General features: G+C 45.1%; 1 protein-coding gene across 1 annotated transcript in view; it reads right to left on the bottom strand.

Annotated features, from left to right (window-relative positions):
• The window catches only part of ecpas (Ecm29 proteasome adaptor and scaffold), a 151,663-nt gene that overhangs the window by 119,613 nt on the left and 11,545 nt on the right, over positions 1 to 20,505 (bottom strand). The window contains exons 2-5 of the mRNA XM_070887950.1: positions 17,248 to 17,378; positions 14,242 to 14,358; positions 12,091 to 12,209; positions 4,870 to 5,019 (exon numbers count right to left, since the gene is read on the bottom strand). Coding sequence (XP_070744051.1) covers positions 4,870 to 5,019; positions 12,091 to 12,209; positions 14,242 to 14,358; positions 17,248 to 17,378 — 517 coding nt within the window. The remainder of the gene's footprint in view (positions 1 to 4,869; positions 5,020 to 12,090; positions 12,210 to 14,241; positions 14,359 to 17,247; positions 17,379 to 20,505) is intronic.

The following is a 20,505-nucleotide window of genomic DNA, read 5'->3' as shown; positions in this document are numbered from 1 at the left end:
CTAGGGTCAATTTGGCGAGCAATTGATCTTTGTTACAACTATCTCTGGCTCTACACCACCCAACATTTGAAAAAAAGTATTTCTCCATTAGCAGAATTTTAACATGTTTTGCATTACTTTGTTCAACAGTATTGTGCAAGTAGAACTGGAAAATAAACAGGCATCCAATATTAACATTGAGATTAGTACTGAGGCTCTATTTTCTATCTGTGAATGAACTGGCTCATGGAGTATAAACACCGGCATGGACCAGTTGGTGGCGCCGATCCGACCTAGATGAAGACACCACCACCAACACCGGGGATAAGAGGAGCTAGCCACCTCAGGGAGCAGCGCGAGCTGACCCAAGAAGGGGACAAAAATCGAAGTGTGACGTCACCGGGAACCAGGTAGCTAATTGGCTGCATATTTCTAAGTGAGGACGGGACCCAGGAACGAGGACGAGGCCCAGGAACAGGGTCAGAAACCAGGAGCGAGTTTGGGAGGAGCAGCGAGGTCGAGCATGGTCTGGAGAAGCAAGGTCGGGGCCCGAGAGAGGCGCAGCGAGGTCGGGACCCAGCAGCAAGGTCAGGACCCAGCAGCGGCGCAGCGTTGACGGGGCCCAGGGAAGGTGCAGCATGGACCAACAGCGAGGTCGGGAGGAGTACACTGCACCCTATGAAACCCAGGGAGAGAAGAACTGTGGGAAGGACAGTAGGTGTGTGTGGTGGTGTTATGTTGTTGGTGTGGGTGTGAGAATGTGGGTGGTGTGGTGTGTGGGGGTGCGTGTATGTGTACTAGGCGTATGCAGTGGAGCCTGGTCTCCAATCGTCTTGGACCCCCTTGCCACTGGACCAAGAGCATGCTCTGTCAAGCCCCTGTGGTAGCTGGTGTGCAACGGCCACCTCAGTTAAAAAAAATTCACACACAGGCATCTTCCACCCTTTAAAATGAAGTTCGGGACCTGGAACTCAGGATCCTCATAGACAACCCCAAGAGCGACAGACCGGAAACGCCGTACTGCTATCGTTGCTCGGGAACTCAGACGTTTCGACATAGACATCGCTGCTGTAAGCGAGACTCGGCGGGAAGGGAAAGGCCAGCTCAAGGAACAAGGTAGTGGTTACACCTTCTTCTGGAAAGATAAACCAGAAGAACGCCGCCTCCATGGGGTAGGCTTCGCCATAAAAAATGAGCTAGTTGGGCATCTCAGACACTCCCCTTGTGGGATAAACAAACACCTCATGACCCTTGGGCTCACCCTAGCCCGGAACCAGTGCGCTACGGTTATCAGTGCGTACGCCCCAACATTGGAAGCTACAGACGAGACCAAAGAGGAATTCTACTCCAACCATGAACAATCCTTGTCCCGAATTCCAACGGGCGACAAGCTGATCCTCCTTCTTGACTTTGATGCCAGAGTTGGAAAGGCCAAAGACCTCTGGGGAGGTGCGATCGGCAAAGAGCGGGTAGGGAAAACCAACTCAAACAGTACCACCTTCCTCCTGACGAAATGCTTAGAACATGGCCTGGTCATAACCAACACCGTGTTCCGTCAGAGAGACAAGTAAAAGGCCTCATGGCAATACCCTCGCTCCAAGCACTGGCATCTGCTAGACCAAGTCATCGTCTGAGCGAAGGACCGTAAGGACATCTGCATCACCCACGCCATGACAGGAGCTGACGACTGCTGGAGAGACCACCGCCTAATCCGCTCCGTCATCTCCATCAATGTAGCCCCAAAACAGCAGTGGCAACAGAAACAATGCCACAGGAAAATCAACGCTGGAGCACTCAAGACCCTGCTAAGAAAGCCCTATTCAGCCAGCCCCTCACATCCAACCAGGCGACTCCCAGTGATCCAGAGACGCAGAGTGCCCACAGCGCCTGGTCTGCCCTCAAAGCCTCCATAATTAGCACCTGTGAAGAGATGCTTGGTCACTCGACCAGGAAACATCAAGACTGGTTCGATGAGAACGACCAGGAGATCCAGGAGCTAATAAGCAGCAAGCGCAAGGCATTCTTGAACTGGAGACAGCAACTCAACTCGACTGCATGAAAGCAGCTCTATCGACATCTGAAGGCTGAGGTCCAACATAAAACTCGTAACCTAAAGAACAGATGGTGGGTGGAGAAAGCGCAGGAGATCCAGAAACTAGACAACCATGACGTGTGTGGCTTCTTTAGCGCAGTCAAGACCACCTACAGCCCAAGCACCAAGGTCCTGCTCCACTGAGGGCTAAGAACAGAGAGGTACTCTTCAAGGACAGAGGGGCAGTCAGTACCTGCTGGAAGAAGCACTTCGAAGATCTCCTTAACCGAGACTGTGTCTTTGACACGAGTGTCCTCAACTCCATCCCACAGCATGTTACCCGCCACCACCTCAGCAAAAGCCCTGCCTGGCATGAGGTTGAAAAGGCCATCAGACAATTGAAGAACAACAAGGCCTCAGGATCAGATGGAATCCCCGCCGAAGCATTAAAGCATGGCGGAGAAGCAGTATTGGCATGAATCCATGAACTCATTTCTCTTATTTGGAAGGAGATCACCAAGCCAGGGGATCTCAGCGACGCCGTAATCGTGACCATCTTCAAGAAAGGCAACAAGTCCAATTGTAGTAATTACAGAGGAGTTTCCTTGCTGTCTGCCATAGGGAAAGTCATCGCAAGAATCCTCCTCAATCGCCTTCTCCCAGTGACTGAAGAACTCTTCCCAGAGTCCCAATGCGGATTCCACCCACTAAGGGGCACAATGGACATGGTTTCACCACGTGTCAAATTCAAGAGAAATGCAGGGAACAGCACCAACCTTGAGGGATTATGGAGTGTACTCCTCAAATTCGGCTGCCCTCAAAAGTTTGTCACCATCCTCCGCCTGCTCCACAATGACATGCAAGCCGCGATCTTGACCAACAGATCCACCATAGACACAATTCCCATATGGACCAGATCAAGCAAGGCTATGTCATCGCACCAACACTCTTCTCGATCTTCCTTGCTGCAATGCTCCATCTCATCCTCAATAAGCTCCCTGTTGCCCATACGAGAGTATGGACCATATACTAAACATCCGTAAGACAAAGGTCCTCTACCAACCTGCCCCCGCCACACAGTACTGCCCCCAGATTATCAAAATCCATGACGAGGACTTGGACAACGTGTACCATTTTCCACACCTCGGGAGCCTATTGTCAACAAGGACAGATGTCGATGTCGAAATCCAACACCGCCTTCAGTGTGTCAGTGCAGCCTTCGGTCACCTGAGGAAGAGTGTGTTTGAAAATCAGGACCTCAAACCCAGCACCAAGCTCAGTCTAGAGCAGTAGTGATACCCGCCCTTCTATATGCTTCAGAGACCTGGACGATGTACAGCAGGCACCTCAAAGCACTGGAGAAGTACCAACGCTGCCGTCGCAAGATCCTGCAAATCCATTGGCAGGATAGGCGTACCAACGTCAGTGTTCTCGCTCAGGCTAACATCGAAGCATTGACCACGCTCGATCAGCTCCAATGGACGGGCCACATTGTCCGCATGCCCGATACTAGACTCCCAAAACAAGCGCTCTACTCAGAGCTCCGACATGGCAAGCAACTCCCAGCTGGGCAGAGGAAACACTTCAAGGACACTCTCAAAGCCTCCTTGAAAAAATGCAACATCCCACCGATATCTGGGAATCCCTGGCTCAAGACTACTCAAAGTGCAGGAGAAGCATCTGGGAAGGCACCGAACACCTCAAGTCTCTTCGCCGGGAGCAAGCAGAAGCGAAGCTGTGACAGAGACTGCAGGTCCTGCATTGGACTCTTCAGTCACCTGAGAACTCATTAGTGTGGAAGCAAGTCATCCTCGACTCCGAGGGACTGCCTAAAAGAAGAAAGGCCAGTTGGGCCAAATGGGCTGTTTCTCTGTTGTACATTCAATGTAATTGCAATGTCGATACATGAGAATTGCTCAAATAGTTAAGAAGGGCTAGATATTGAAATACTTTGGGCTAGAATTTCCATACAATCCGCCACCCAAAAAGATCGGTAAGATTCTTAAATTAATGCCAGTGAAAAATTGCACAAACTACCCGGCGAGAAAATGGATCTTACTCGCAGATTCTCGATGGTTAAACGCGATCCTGAGCAAATTGGACGGGTCTTAATCAAAATGGGCGGTAAAACCTTTAGGGCTGCTGACCTAGGGCCGTGGGGCTCTTTGTCGGCCGGCGAGGACACGATGAGCCGAAATGGCCTTCTTCTGTGCTGTACATTTCTATGTTTTTATGTTTCTAACTACTCAAATTTAGACCAAGGCTGTGGTCGGGCCTAGGGAGGGGGGAAAACATAAAAAATATTTTTTGCAAGAAACAAAAAAAAAAATCAGAAAACATTCTCAAGACCCTTTTTAACTTAATCGCTGTAAAAGAATTTTAAAAGAACTATAAAAAAACACTAACTTACCTTTCTTTGCAGGGCTACTTACCTACCGCCCAGCTCCGGCTGCTTTTCGTGGGTGTTGTTTTTTGATCTTGCCCACGGGTCACTGCTGAGCCCAAACTTGGACGGTAGCGTTTTTTTCGGCGGTGCACGCCGGCAGTCCACTCCCCAGCGATATTTCAAAAATGCCAGTGGAACTTTGAAAAATGGAGTGGAAATTTTTGCCGGGTGGTTTTCCGTCGAAAACGAGCACTACCGCCGAGAAAACCGCCGGAAATGGAATGGAAATTCTAGACCTTTGTACTTTTGTGGAAACTAAGTGGAAAAAAGAAACTTTGTAGAGAAGAATGCTTTATTTTCCGTCAGTATCAGCATTGTACTAATGAACAGGGACCACTTTTAATAATTTCCAACAAGCAAACAGATTTCATTTGGGTGGGTGAAGATGGCAAGGAGAATTTTACATACATACCCATAAGGCATCAACAGGACATCCAACATAAAGTCTAACAACTGCTGAACAATCTTTGGTTTCTCTGCCAAGTTGAAAAGAGATGTTCCTTTGGTTTTTTCTGCAGGGTATTTCACATGATACAATGTTGGAATTAGCAACTCCATTAGGCTGGAAGACAGAACAATTACAAAGATTTTGATCTGGTTCGCAATTATTCAAAGAATATTTCTTACAAAGTTTTCTTTCAAAACGTAACAAAAGCAGTTAACTTACACATGCATTTCAAAATCTTTTAAAATGATTTTGTAAATCTCTTAAAAAAAAAAATGTCAAGACCTATCCATACTGAGTATACTCAATTTTATAAGCAGGAGTAGGAGTAGGCCATACAGCACTTCAAGCCTGCTCCGCCATTCAATGAGATCATGGCCGATCTATCTCAACTCCACTTTCCCGCACTATCCCCATATCATAAGAACATAAGTAGTAGTAGGCCATACGGCCTCTCGAGCCTGCTCCGCCATTTAATACAATCTTGGCTGATCCGATCATGCACTCAGGTCCACTTTCCTGCCCGCTCCCCATAACCCCTTATCGGTTAAAAAACTGTCTATCTCTGTCTTAAATTTATTCAATGTCCCAGCTTCCACAGCTCTGAGGCAGCGAATTCCACAGATTAGCATGTATTAGCATGGATAGAGAATTGGCTGCCGAACAGAAAGCAGAGAGTCGGGATAAATGGGTCCTTTTCGGGTTGGAAATCGGTGGTTAGTGGTGTGCCACAGGGATCGGTGCTGGGACCACAACTGTTTACAATACACATAGATGACCTGGAAGAGGGGACAAAGTGTAGTGTAACAAAATTTGCAGATGACACTAAGATTAGTGGGAAAGCGATTTGTGTAGAGGACAGAGAGAGGCTGCAAACAGATTTGGATAGGTTAAGCAAATGGGCTAAGGTTTGGCAGATGGAATACAATGTCGGAAAGTGTGAGGTCATCCACCTTGGGAAAAAAAAAACAGTAAAAGGGAATATTATTTGAATGGGGAGAAATTACAACATGCTGAGGTGCAGAGGGACTTGGGGGTCCTTGTGCATGAATCCCAAAAAGTTAGTTTGCAGGTGCAGCAGATAATCAGGAAGGCGAATGGAATGTTGGCCTTCATTGCGAGAGGGATGGGGTACAAAAGCAGGGAGGTCCTGCTGCAACTGTATAGGGTATTGGTAAGGCCGCACCTGGAGTACTGCGTGCAGTTTTGGTCACCTTACTTAAGGAAGGATATACTGGCTTTGGAGGGGGTACAGAGACGATTCACTAGGCTGATTCCAGAGATGAGGGGGTTACCTTATGATGATAGATTGAGTAGACTGGGTCTTTACTCGTTGGAGTTCAGAAGGATGAGGGGTGATCTTATAGAAACATTTAAAATCATGAAAGGGATAGTCAAGATAGAGGCAGAGAGGTTGTTTCCACTGGTAGGGGAGACTAGAACTAGGGGGCACAGCCTCAAAATACGGGGGAGCCAATTTAAAACCGAGTTGAGAAGGAATTTCTTCTCCCAGAGGGTTGTGAATCTGTGGAATTCTCTGCCCAAGGAAGCAGTTGAGGCTAGCTCATTGAATGTATTCAAGTCACAGATAGATAGATTTTTAACCAATAATGGAATTAAGGGTTATGGGGAGAGGGCGGGTAAGTGGAGCTGGGTCCACGGCCAGATCAGCCATGATCGTATTGAATGGCGGAGCAGGCTCGAGGGGCTAGATGGCCTACTCCTGTTCCTAATTCTTATGTTCTTATGATCCACAATCATCTGAGAAAATACATTTCTCCTCATCTCAGTTTTAAATGGGCGGCCCCTTATTCTAAGATTATGCCCCCTAGTTCTAGTCTCCCCCATCAGTGGAAACATTCTCTCTGCATCCACCTTGTCAAGTCCCCTCATAATCTTATACGCTTCGATAAGATCACCTCTCAATCTTCTGACTTCCAATGAGTATAGGCCCAACCTACTCAACCTTTCCTCATAAGTCAAACCCCTCATCTCTGGAATCAACCTAGTGAACCTTCTCTGAACTGCCCCCAAAGCAAGTATATCCTTTTGTAAATAATGGAAACGGGTTTGGCCTCACCAATACCCTGTATAACTGTAGTAAGACTTCCCTTCTTTTGTACTCCATCCCCTTTGCAATAAAGGCCAAGATTCCATTGGCTTTCCTGATCACTTGCTGTACCTGCATACTAACCTTTTGTGTTTCATGCACAAGTACCCCCAGGTACCGCTGAACTGCAGCACTTTGCAATCTTTCTCCATTTAAATAATAACTTGCTCTTTGAATTTTTCTGCCAAAGTGCATAACCTCACACTTTCCAACAGTATACTCCATCTGCCAAATTTTTGCCGCTCACTTAGCCTGTCTATGTCCTTTTGCAGATTTTTTGTGTCCCCCTCACACATTGCTTTTCCTCCCATCTTTGTATCGTCAGCAAATTTGGCTATGTTACACTCAGTCCTTTCTTCCAAGTCGTTTATATAGATTGCAAATAGTTGGGGTCCCAGCATTGATCCCTGCGGTACCCCACTAGTTACTGATTGCCAACCCGAGAATTAACCATTTATCCCAACTCTCTGTTTTCTGTTCCTTAGCCAATCCTCTATCCATGCTAATATATTACCCCCAACACCGTGAACTTTTATCTTGTGCAATAATCTTTTATGTGGCACTTTGTCAAATGCCTTCTGGAAGTCCAAATACACCACATCCACTGGTTCCCCTTTATCCACCCTGTTCGTTACATCTTCAAAGAATTCCAGCAAATTTGTCAAACATAACTTCCCCTTCATAAATCCATGCTGATTCTGCCTGATCGAATTATGCTTTCCCAAATATCCTGCTACTGCTTCGTTAATAATGGCCTCCAACATTTTCCTAACCACAGATGTTAGGCTAACTGGTCTATAGTTTCCTCTTTTTGTCTGCCTCCTTTTTTTTCAATAGGGGCGTTACATTTGCAGTTTTCCAATCTGCTGGGACTTCCCCAAAATCCAGGGAATGTTGGTAAATTACAACCAGTGCATCCACTATCCCTGCCGCTACTTCTCTTAAGATCCTAGGATGCAAGCCATCGGGTCCAGGGGATTTATCTGCCTTTAGTCCCATTATCTTACTGAGTACCACCTCCTTAGTGATTGTGATTGTGTTAAGTTCCTCCCCCCCTATTGCCCCTTGACTATCCACTGTTGGGATATTGTTAGTGTCCTCTACGGTAAAGACTGATACAAAATATTTGTTCAGAGTTTCTGCCATCTCCATGTTCCCCATTACCAATTCCCCGGTCTCGTCCTCTAACGGACCAACATTTACTTTAGCCACTCTTTTCCTTTTTATATACCTATAGAAACTATCCAATGATTCCTTCAGTATCCAAACATCTATCGATTTCAGTCTAGAATATACTCAATGACTGAGCATCCACAGCCCACATAAAGTCTAATAACTGCTGAACAATCTTTGGTTTCTCTGCCAAGTTGAAAAGAGATGTTCGTTTGGTTCTTTTCTGCGGGGTATTTCACATGATACAATGTTGGAATCAGCAACTCCATTAGGCTGGGGTAGAGAATTCCAAAGATTCACAATCCTTTGAGTGAAGAAATTTCTCCTCATCTCAGTCCAAAATGGCCGACCCATTATTGAGACTGTGACGCCTAGTTCTAGATTCCCCAGCCAGGGGAAACATCCTCCCAGCATGAAGGGGTTGAGGCAATTAGTCCATACGCTTTCAAAAGGAAACTAGATGAGTACACGAGAGAAAAATTAATAGAAAGATATGTCAATAGGCCGAGATGAGGTAGATAGAATGGGAGGAAACTCGTGTGGAGTATAAACGTCAGCACAGATTGGTCACATGGCCAGTGCCTGTACTGTATATTCTCTAATTCTAGGGTACACCACATATAACCATCACCTCATGAGGTCTGCAGGAAGGCCAAACTTGGAATTACTAAATACTATATTTTTGCATTTAATCTTGTACGACATATTTATCAGCTGAAGCTGTAGCTTTGTGAACAACCATCAATAATTTAAAAGAACATATAGACAGAGAAAAACTATAGACTGTAAATTAAAATCAGGAAATAAAGTATTGTCCATTGCATATTTATTAGAAAGGAAGAAAGAAAAAGCTGCATTTATTTAGTGCCCTATTGTGTCCTCAAAGTCCCAAAGCACCATCATCATAGGCAGTCCCTCAAAATCGAGGAAGACTTGCTTCCACTCAATGGCCTCAAGTTTCCACACGCTATAAAACGGGCGTCCCTCCGAGCTGGGCGTCCGTTTTTCGCGCCGAAAAAAAAACGCGCGATTCTGGAGCGCCCTGCAGCTCCATGTCTGCTTGGCATGGTGCCCAGGGGGCGGGGCCTAGCACTTGCGCCGATTTTGTAAGTGGGAGGGGGCGGGTACCATTTAGTTTTTTTCCTGCCGGCAACCCTGCGCGTGCGCGTTGGAGCGTTCGCGCACGCGCAGTGTGAAGGAAACATTGGCACTCGGCCATTTTTGTAGTTCTTTGTAGCTGTTTAATTTTTGAAATTTTTTTAATAAAAGCACATTGCCATCAGCACATCAGCACTGAGGCTTCTTGCAGCAGTGAGAAGGCTGCAGGAAGCTTCAGAAAGTTGAGGCAGCCGTTTCCCGATGGCCACCCCCCCTGCCGTCGGGAATGGCTGCTGAACTTGTGAGGCTTCCTGCAGTCTTCTCACTGTCTCCTTCCCTCCCCGCCCGCCGTCGGGAACGGCTTCCTCCCCCCCCGCTGCGTTCGGTCAGTCGGTCGGGCCCGCACTCCCTCCCTCCCCCCCCGCCCGCCATCTGGAACGGCTTTCTCCTACCCCCTGCCGTTGGGAACGAACGGCTTCCTCCTCCCCCCCACGCGGGAACAAACGGCTGCCTCCTCTCTCTCCTCCCTCCCCCCCCCCCCCCGCGGGAACGGCTGCCTCAACTTGAGGCTTCCTGCAGCATTCTCCGTGGCTGAAGCACTTTCACACAGGTAGGAAGATGGTTTATTTAATCTTTTCTTTGCTTATAAATTTTTATTCAGGTTGGATTTATTTGTATAATATTTGTATAAATATAAATAAGGATTTATTGTAGAATTTAATGACTTCCCTTCCCCCCCCCCCCACCTCGTTCTAGATGACTAATTTGTAACCTGCGCCTGATTTTTTTAATGTGTAGATAAGGTTTTTTCAGTTCTACAAAAATCTTCACTTGCTCCATTCTAAGTTAGTTTGGAGTACATTTTCACTGTGGAAACTTTGAAATCAGGCGTCAGTGGCCGGACACGCCCCCTTTTGAAGAAAAAATTCTGTTCCAAAGTGAAACTGTTCTAACTGACTAGAACTGCAGAAAAAAAAATGTGGAGAATTGCGATTTCTAAGATAGTCCGTTCTCCACCAGTTGCTCCTAAATATCAGGCGCAAATCATGTGGAAACTTGGGGCCGAAGAGTGAGTTCCCAGGTGACTTTTAAGTCCAAATCAGGAATTACAGTCTCTGTCGCAGATGGGACAGTCATTGGAGGAAAGGGTGGATGGGTAATCTGGTTTGCCGCACGCTCCTCCGCTGTCTGCGTTTGGTTTTTGCATGCTCTCAGCAACGAGAGTCGTGGAGCTCAGTGCCCTCCGGATGCTCTTCCTCCACTTAGGGCGGCCTTGGGCCAGGGATTCCCAGGTGTTGGTGGGGATGTTGTACTTTATCAAGGAGGCTTTGAGGGTGTCTTTGAAAAGTTTTCTCTGCCCACCTGGGGCTCGCTTTCCGTGTAGGAGTTCAGAGTAGAGCGCTTGCTTTGGGAGTCTCATGTCGAGCATGTGGACGATGTGGCCTGCCCAACTGAGCTGGTCGAGTGTGGTCAGTGCTTCGATGCTGGGGATATTGGCCTGATCGAGAACACTGACGCTGGTGCGTCTATCCTCCCAGTGGATTTGCAGGAACTTGCGGAGGCAGCGCTGGTGGTACTTCTTCAGCACTTTGAGGTGTCTACTGTATATGGTCCACGTCTCTGAGCCATATAGGAGGGCAGGTATCACTAGTGCCAAAGCACTTTACATCTGATGAATTACTTATGAAGTGTAGATATGGTTATGTAGACAAACGTAGCAATCAATTTTGTGCACAGCGACGCCTCGCAAACAGAAAATGGGAATTAATCTGTTTCTTTTGTGGTGTTAGTTGGGTGGGGGGGGGGGGGATTTTTGTCCGGGGACATCAGAACTCCATGTTATTCTTTGAATAACGCAATAGGATCTTTTACCTCTATCTGGGCAGGGAGACGAGAACTTCATTTAACATATAATCAGATTGACAGCACCTCTGACAATATAGCATTCTCTCAGTACTGCAATGACGTGTGAACCACGATTTAGTGCTCCAGTTATAATGAAGCAAAAGTGCTATTAAGTAAACCAAGCTGACTCTTCGATGGCCTTTTTCAACAAGCCTTATTAGTGTAAAAAAACATGCAGTGATATATGGCACTTAATGTCCCAGACATTTCAAGCTGTTTTATGGATGGGGAGAAATGTTAGGAAACGTGAAAGCTCGGTTGAAAAGATGGGTTTTGAGAAGGTTTTTTTAGCAGCTGGAGATAGAAATGGAGTAGAATTAATTCTTGCATATAATTCTATGCAATTTTCACGATCCTAAAAAAAAGTGTCTTTCCTCACACCTATTTGCTCATTAACATAATAAAGCCTAAATCTACAATACACGAAAGGAATTGGATTTTCAAACAATATAAGATAAAAGGAGATCTTATTTAAGATCTGATGCATATACCACATGAGTAAGGAGGGTATTTGACCTTCTCCTTCATTATCTTCTCACCTGCCCTCTCATAAAAATCTGCTATGAATAAGAAATGTACAATGACAAATGCCTTTTTGCCCTGTTGATTCATAAAAGGACTTAAAAGATATTGCAGACTGGTTACTTTATATACATGGTAATTCAATACCCTTATCCAACAGGATACATTCCTGAACAATATTTTCTTATGCTTTTAATTTCTTTAATATATTTTGGTGTCATATTAAGGAATTCTGGTAAAACAATTTGTCTTTTTAAAAGCTACTGAATTGACACACTTTGATGCAGACATCAAACCCTTGCTAATAAGAATTTTCTCTGGTAGTCAGGGTTCCATCAGTTTTGAAATGGTGTACATTGCTGAAATAATGAATACACTACCTGTCTTGCTGTGGCTGAGGCTTGCTTTCCATTGCAGTAACCAAGGAAGGTGCCAATTCACATTGTTTCTCCACAGATAAACGGGGATACCCCATCTTGATGTATATTATAGTAAAATTCTGGGATTTAAAAAGATTACACAATTCATTAGAGGTGCATTTGATAAGGTGTTTAATACTACTTTGATAAACTCCCCTCTGTTGGCAAGATCCAGATAGTTGCTTCACTGATATCAGGATCCACACTGCCAGAAATAAATGAGTAGAGTGGAGCGCTTGTCCTTTTCCAGATAAAGTCCAAGTAATCTCACTTTCAAAAAAAAATCCATTGTCAGGAAATTGAACATTTGTCTCTTTCGGGCTTACAATGTCAACACCAGGTATACCACAGGCATTAATCCCAACCTCAAAAGAACATTCCTGGGTCAATGTTAATCTCATCTAATTAATTCCCTCCCACCACCTCGTCATGATTTTTCACCCCATCTTTGCAAAATGTGTTGAATTTTCTCTGGGCACAGTCCCACTGGCACCAGTTGCCCAAGTGGCTATTTTTCCACTTGTGAGCCAACTCAGTGAACGTTGGCAGGCTATTTGACTGTAGAAGACATGCCAGCCAAGCCCAATCCTATTCTCCCCAACATTCACTCAGTGCACTTTCCATCAGGGGCTGCTGGCCAGAGATCAGGGGTGTGCAGATTGGCCGATTTCTCCCTCTCTAGTCCAGATGAGCAGAGGCCAATTGTAACACACCAACTGCCGCTCCATCCGAGACGAGCGAAATAATGACTGACCAGGGATCAAACTTGGCAGTGCTTTTGCCAAGTAGGCCATTGGGAAGCTCATTATGGTCATCTTTAGACTGTTAATTGTTGTTCTGGCAAATAGTGGGAAACTTTTCATTGCAACAGTTTAGCTGGGTGCATACAATCATCCCAAAGGAGGAAACAAACACTGCATTGTCCTCTCCTCTTTCCTTAGCTGTTTGAGGTGTTAATCAGAATGACTTTAATTAGTCAGATTGACTTCATATCTCTAAGTCAACAAGTGTTTTACTACTATTTTTCAAACACAATTTACCTCGCATCATCTACAAGTTATCCTAAATGTTGATTGCATAATTTAGATTGTGCTAAAAGTAAAACACCACAGCAATAAATAAAAAATATGCAATGCATTCATCACCATCATCACTGAGGATGTTATGATACCATTCATCCAAAGCCGACAAACTCATTATTGCCCAATTGGAAGGACGTAATCCAGTCTTCACCAGAATAGTTCAGTGTAAAATCTTTCTTCAAAGTAATATGATAATTCTTCTGAAGAATTATCACTGGATACAGAATCTAATTCAGCTACACAATGGTTTTATTAACTGATACCTTGACATATGCTGTTGAGAGCACATATTCCTATGTATTTGCAACCTATTCACACATTCTAGCTCTTTCAGTATCCAGGAATTAAGATATGATGGCCTTCAGACATTCAGGTTTCCAGCAACTTTTAAGTGCCATAATTAGCAGCTGAATAACCTTGAATCAGGTTCCTAGATACCTAGCATCTAATTTCATTTTCTCATTTGCACAACCAAGCACAATTTCACCTTCTGCACTTTCCTTCTCAGATACCCTCGGTCAGTCCTCCATTAACATAACCTCCATCTGCCCTTCTCCAATGCAACTGTTGCAAGTACAATACCTCTCCATTTACCCCTGCCCATACTATTGTTTAGGGTGTCAAACATTCCTGTGTGAGATGATAATTTACATGCATTTCCTCTAATTTAGTACACTGTGTTCACGACTGTAGCTGCAGTCTGCTCTACACTGGGTAAAAAGCTGTTCCAGAGTACTGCACTCAGTTCTGGGTACCACACCTCAGGAAGGATATATTGGCCTTGATGAGGACAGATTACATAGACTGTTGGTTCACCACTGACACCTCACTATAGCTCTGAAATAAAGTCACTGCTCCCTCTTTATTTATGTCCTCAATTTAGTTAAAAACAAATTATGTTCCATGTGCAACGTCATGCGAGATGCACAAGATTAAACCACTGCATATTTGTCCAGGTCATTTTACTGCTTTATGTTGTTGGAAATCTAAAAATAAAAAGCTACAAAAGATACATCAGGTAGGTACTTACTGTGACAAAGGAAACAGCTGCAGGATCCTGATACTGAACCAGTAGAGTTTCCACTGGTAACTGGATTCTAGGTCGACTCTTAATGCGCTTGTTCAGATGAACCAACAGTTCCATGACCTGAATTTGAACACGAGAATAATTACTTTGTTGTATAAAGGGATAACACAATAAAATCATAATAGCCCAACTCTCCGCCCGCGAATGCCCTTTTCCCGGAGATGCGGATGGCCCAATTTATTTTTTAAAACTCAATGCTGTACTTTTCTTTTTGTTTAAGGCAAGTAAAATTAATTTGTTCAGTGGAACACTTAACATGCCTGGGTACAAGTAAATCGGAAAATGAGCATCTTTATAATGGTCTTGTGGTTCCTTTCCAGAAAGTAAAGCTAAATGTCATTTGTAACCAATTAGTATTTCATTAATTAGACATTGTAAACAGTTTTTCTTCTCTAAATTAAAATGAATGATAGTTTTAGAAAACATTTTCCCCCAAAATCTGCTGTATTTGACTTTGCCAAAGTCTCAAATCTTTTGCTGAATTAAAAATTTTCATCTTTAATGAATCTGAAACCATCTACACTACCAAAAATGCCTTCCGGTCTTGGTCATTTGGAAAATGCATAAACTAACGGCATCAACGTTCATTTTGCAGTTACATCCCTCACTTTTGAACCCACTGAATGGGTCATCTCCATCGTAGCCCCCTTCTAAGCAATCAATGTGTCCAATTTGAAATTGCCATTTCTGCAACTTGTATCAGAATCCCCAGCCCAACCACTTGCGTGGGCCTTCAAACCCTATCTATATCCTAGCCATGACCAAAACTGCCCATTTCCACATCTGCAACTTTGCCCACCTCCACCCCTACCACTGGCCTCCTCCTCCGTGCCTTTGTCAACCCCAGGGGTCAACTCCATGAATACTCTCTCTGCTGGCCTGTTGCATCCCATTACTCATTTAAAACTTCACTTTCGTCATTCTATCCCACACTTCTGTTCTGGTCAACCTCCATTAATTCCCCTTATTCCTCAAGGCTTCAAATTTAAAATCTTTGTCCTCATCTGCAAGTCTCTCCACAAGCCTGATTCCCTGCCCCCACTTCTGCAACCTCCTCCAGCTCTACGCACCAGCACTCTTCTGACCCTGGCCTCCTCTGTAACCCCCTCCCCTCTCCGCAACACATTCTGTTATAGAGCCATCAGCTGAATTGGCCTCACACTATGAAACACTCTCCCTTTTAAACCCTTCCGCATTTCACCCCTCCCATCCTTGAAAAGCCTCAAAACCTATCTCTGACCATGTCTCTAGACACCTCATTAATTTTTATCCCGTCACTGCTGCGTGTCTGGTTTCACCTCCGAAAAGCATTTTGGGAAGTATGTTAAAGCTGCTGTATAAATGCAAGAAGCTGTTTTTGATGAAAATGCTGGGGCCGAAATTCAGGGTCTGTATAAAGCCCGTGTCCGCCAGCCATGCAGCGGAATAGAGTGGCCGTACCGTTGCAGTTCAATGGCCGCCCCGATCCAAATTCAAATTGGGGATTTTTCGTCCTGTCCTCAATTCCGCCCCGCTGCTGAGGACCGCCGCAAGCACGTCATCAAAACGCGCACCGCCGCTCTCCCTCACCTGCAGAATACCGTGCCCCAAATTTAGTGGAAAAAATCGTTTCCCCGCCGCTCGGTGCTCCCAACAGCTTTCTCTGTCGGTGTACCTTCTCCTCACTGTGTACGGTCCGGCAGCGCGGCAGCCCTTCAAGGGGAGGGCCCACTGCCGCGGCCACCATGTCTCTATTTTTGCCTGGCGACTTCCGGATTGGCCGGCAAAATAGTGCCCATGGGTTCGGCTGGGCCGCCAACAGGCAGCCTGGCACCCGCTCTTGGGTGCCAGGCTGCTGGCCCGGTTGAAACCTTCCCTGGTGGCCCAGTAGCCAAAGATCAATAAATGCCCGATTCTCTCCCCTTTAATGGAGGGGAGAGAGCATGGTGACGGACACACTCTGTGACGTCACCACCGCTCCATGCTCAGTAACAGCAGCGGAGTCCTGATCCCGCCCCAACTTCTGCCCCTCAGCTTCACTTCTGCCTCCATTATGACCGACTTCAGGTCCAACGTTAAAAAAAAATACTAAGTGCCGAAAACCGACCGAGACACCAGTGGAAAAAACTCCAAAAAAAAGGTGGGTCCGCCAGCTTTCTGGCAACCCTGAAATTCTGCCCCGGTGTGTCTTTGAAGCAGCGAAGAAAACGATTTTTGACTGACACATTATAATTAGCAAATGTACATAAAATTGTAAGATCGAGCCCATTTTCTATACAGGTACGACCTCCCAAATCCGGAAACTGCAGGACCGATTTTGGGTATGACCGGATTTCGGAACATATTTCCATAGTCCCGAATCTGGAAACGCCTGGGCCGAGGTGCGGGTATTTACGGATTTCAGAGACGAAATCCGACATCCCAAATCCGGAAACCTATTTGGCCCAGTGGTGACCCGTAGTTAGTAAGAAAAGAAACGCCTGGGAAAAACCTGCGTTGCAGCCCTTGGGACAGTGGTAGGTATGAAGATCTGCAAAAAGGTAAGTTAAAGTTTTTATTTTTTAATTCTTTTGCAATGATTAGATAGTTAAGTGTCTTGTGAATGTTTTGTGATTTTTAAAACATTTTTTGGTGTGTATATCTGTGTATGTGGAGGGAGGATTATTTACTGTTGGGAAAAAAATGCCCAGATTTCAGAACATTTTTACGGATTTCGAACGACCCCTCCACCGATCTGCGCGATGTCTGGATTTCGTAACATTCCAGATTTTAGAATTCCTGATTTGGGAGGTTGCACCTGTATTAGCCGTTATAATCAATGTTCCCTTTAAGTTGCACGTCTGCGCAGCGCTCCAGTGATCCCGCTTTTCAATGAAAGGCCCACGCAGAGAACACTGGTGTGTAACAGCTTTTAGTCCTAAAAAGTTAGATCATAACTTATAGCAAAAGAAGAGTGCAATGTAAACTTACTTTTTTACGCACTCCTTCCTGAACACTGGACAGCTTCAGCAGAACAGGAGGAAGAAACTTTGAGATAATACTTTGCAGCTGCTCATCTGTTTCAGCAAGGCCAAGGCGCATAAAAACCCGTTCAAGTTGATCTAAAACAAATAAAACAAAATTCAGTGCTTTGCACAAAATAAACCTAAATACTTTATTCATTAAATGCACTGCACATTACAGGTTTCGTATTAGTTGTTTTTCTTTTTTAATGGATGTTTGCAGGTCACTGGGATGTTTTTCCTGACCATTTGATTGCATAGGATACATAAATTTAAACCGTCCCAAGTAAAAAAAATGAACGTATACATACACACTCATCCATCTCTGGAGCGCTATTATGCTTGTCTTTTTCTGGAAATAAGACTTTTCCCCATAGCCAAAGTTGGGATATAGAAAATTGTAGTGACGGTTGTGAAAGACTGCAGAGGCAGTCTGCTCTACACTGGGTAGAAAGCTGTTCCAGAGTACTGTCGGATGGGTGGCAGATGTAGTTAAATGTAGAAAAAAGTGCAGTAATACATTTGGAGGTAAGAATAGGGAAAGGAAATGTAGCTTAAACAGTAAGATTTAAAATGGAATAGAGAAGTAGAGGGGCCATGGTGTGCAAATACACAATTATTAAAAAGTGGCAGTACAAGTTGATAAAGCAAACAGTTTTGTACCTAGAGACACAGAATGCAAAATCAAGGTAATATTGAACCCATACAAACTTTAGATAGTCTGTAGTTAGAGCATTGCTTAAGAATTTTGGGCGGTCCCTTGAAGGAAAGATTTGTTAGGATATTACCAGATATGAAGGGTTTTATGAAAAATTTCAATGGGTTATAAGGTAAATAGTGATTTTTTTTTTCATTTTTCATCTAGGTAACAAGAGCACGAATTTAAGATTTTAAAAAGAAGTTAACCACAATAAAGAATTAAAGGAGAGGTTAGAATAAAAAATCCTCACACAGACAGTGGTTAGAATGTGGAATTGTTTGCCGCAAACCATTGTTGATCGAATGGCCAGAAACTATTTTAAAAGGAATTAAGATATCTACTTGAAAAAGAGGAACATTAAAGAGAATGTTATGGGGAGTGAGCACAACGGTGGGACTAAGTTAGGTGGCTTGTGTTGAAAACAATATTAGTGCAGGCTTGATGGGAAAGATGATCTGTTTCTGTGCTGTAAAATTCTTGTGATTCCATTCTGGATTTTGAAAAGATCAAAACAATGTTGGACTACAATAATAAACCTTTTACTGGATATCCATAAAGCTAACCCCATCATAAGTGCATCTTATGACTCCCATTAGAAACCACTTGGCTCTTGGTGTAATTGGCGTGATCTTTTACATGTTTCATGATAAAGATTATCAACTATGTGGAGACATATGATCCTGCCAAAGCAGTTTGCCTAAATGGTAATTCTCTGTAAAAGAGCCCACAGCAGGTTACGAACCAGGCTGAACATGAGATTTAGGCCAACCTTTCTATATTACTGTCTGCAAATAGACTGCAAACAGTTCCGAGTTCTAGATGTTAATAGGCTTCAAAGATCCCCAAATAGGAGTCTGTTGATTGGTTGAGATCCATTTTGATTGTTTGACAAACCCTTTGCCCTTCAAAGAATCTATAATTTGGTTAATTTCAGATCCAAGATTACTGGGGCTTTGACACAGACACAAACAATGTTCCAAGCAAGTGTTTGGACTCCACTTTGAGATTACCTCAATTTGTATATTATATGTATTTACGGATTTCCCATGCTAAGTCAGATGGTGCATAGTTTGATTACATTTAGTGTACATTGCAGCACGACAGCTGCAGGAAAAGTCCAAGGGCCCTTGTACATGGCCTTTGTCGATCTTACAAAGGCCTTTGACACTGTCAATCGCATGGGTCTATGGAGGATCCTCCTCCGTTTCGGATGCCCCAAAAGTTTTTCAACATCCTTCCCTTGCTCCACGACGAAATGCGGACTGTGATCCTCATCAACGGATCCATTACAGACGCAATCCACATCCGGACCAGGGCCAAACAGGGCTGCGTCATCGCTCCAACCCTCTTCTCAATCTTCCTCGCTGCCATGCTTCACCTCGCAGTCAACAAGCTCCCCGCTGGAGTGGAACTAAACTACAGAACCAGTGGGAAGCTGTTTAACCTGCGCTGCCTCCAGGCCAGGTCCAAGGTTACCCCAACCTCTGTCATTGAGCTACAGTACGCGGAGGATGCCTGCGTCTGCGCACATTCTGAGGCTGAACTCCAGGATATAGTCGACGTATTTACTGAGTTGTACGAAAGCATGGGCCTTACACTAAAACATCCGTAAGACAAAGGTCCTCCACCAGCCTGTCCTCGCCGCACAGCACTGGCCCCAGTCATCAAGATCCACGGCGCGACCCTCGACAATGTGGACCATTTCCCAAACCTCGGGAGCCTCTTATCAACAAAAGCAGACATTGATGCAGAGATTCAACTCCGCCTCCAGTGCGCCAATGCAGCCTTCGGCCTCCTGAGGAAAAGTGTGTTCAAAGACCAGGCCCTCAAATCTACCACCAAGCTCATGGTCTACAGGGCTGTAGTAATACCCATAGGGCTCAGAGGTATGGACGATGTACAGAAGACACCTCAAGTCGCTGGAGATATATCACCAACGATGTCTCCACAAGATCCTACAAATCCCCTGGGAGGACAGGCGCACCAACATCAGTGTCCTCGTCCAGGCTAACATCCCCAGCATTGAAGCACTGACCACACTCGATCAGCTTCACTGGGCAGGCTACATAGTTCGCATGCCAGACACGAGACTCCCAAAGCAAGTGCTCTATGCGGAGCTCCTTCATGGCAAACGAGCCAAAGGTGGGCAGCGGAAACGTTACGAGGACACCCTCAAAGCCTCCCTGATAAAGTGCGACATTACCACAGACACCTGGGAGTCCCTAGTCAAAGGCCGCCCTAAGTGGAGGAAGTGCATCCGGGAGGACGATGAGCACTTCGCGTCTCAACGCCGAGAGTGTGCAGAAACCAAGCGCAGGCATCAGAAAGAGCATGCGGCAAACCGGTCCCGCCCACCCCTCCCCTCAACCATGATCTGTCCCACCTGTGACAGAGACTGTGGTTCTCGTATTGGACTATTCAGCCATCAAAGAACTCACTTCAGGAGTGGAAGCAAGTCTTCCTCGATTCCGAGGGACTGCCTATGATGGTATTATTCTGTGACCAAGCTAGAGCTGGTCCCATTAA

Source organism: Pristiophorus japonicus, chromosome 1 (genome assembly GCF_044704955.1).
Source record: "Pristiophorus japonicus isolate sPriJap1 chromosome 1, sPriJap1.hap1, whole genome shotgun sequence".
Lineage (NCBI taxonomy): Eukaryota > Metazoa > Chordata > Chondrichthyes > Pristiophoridae > Pristiophorus > Pristiophorus japonicus.
The sequence above is the reverse complement of the archived record's forward strand: the minus strand, read 5'-3'. Positions and strand labels throughout refer to the sequence as shown.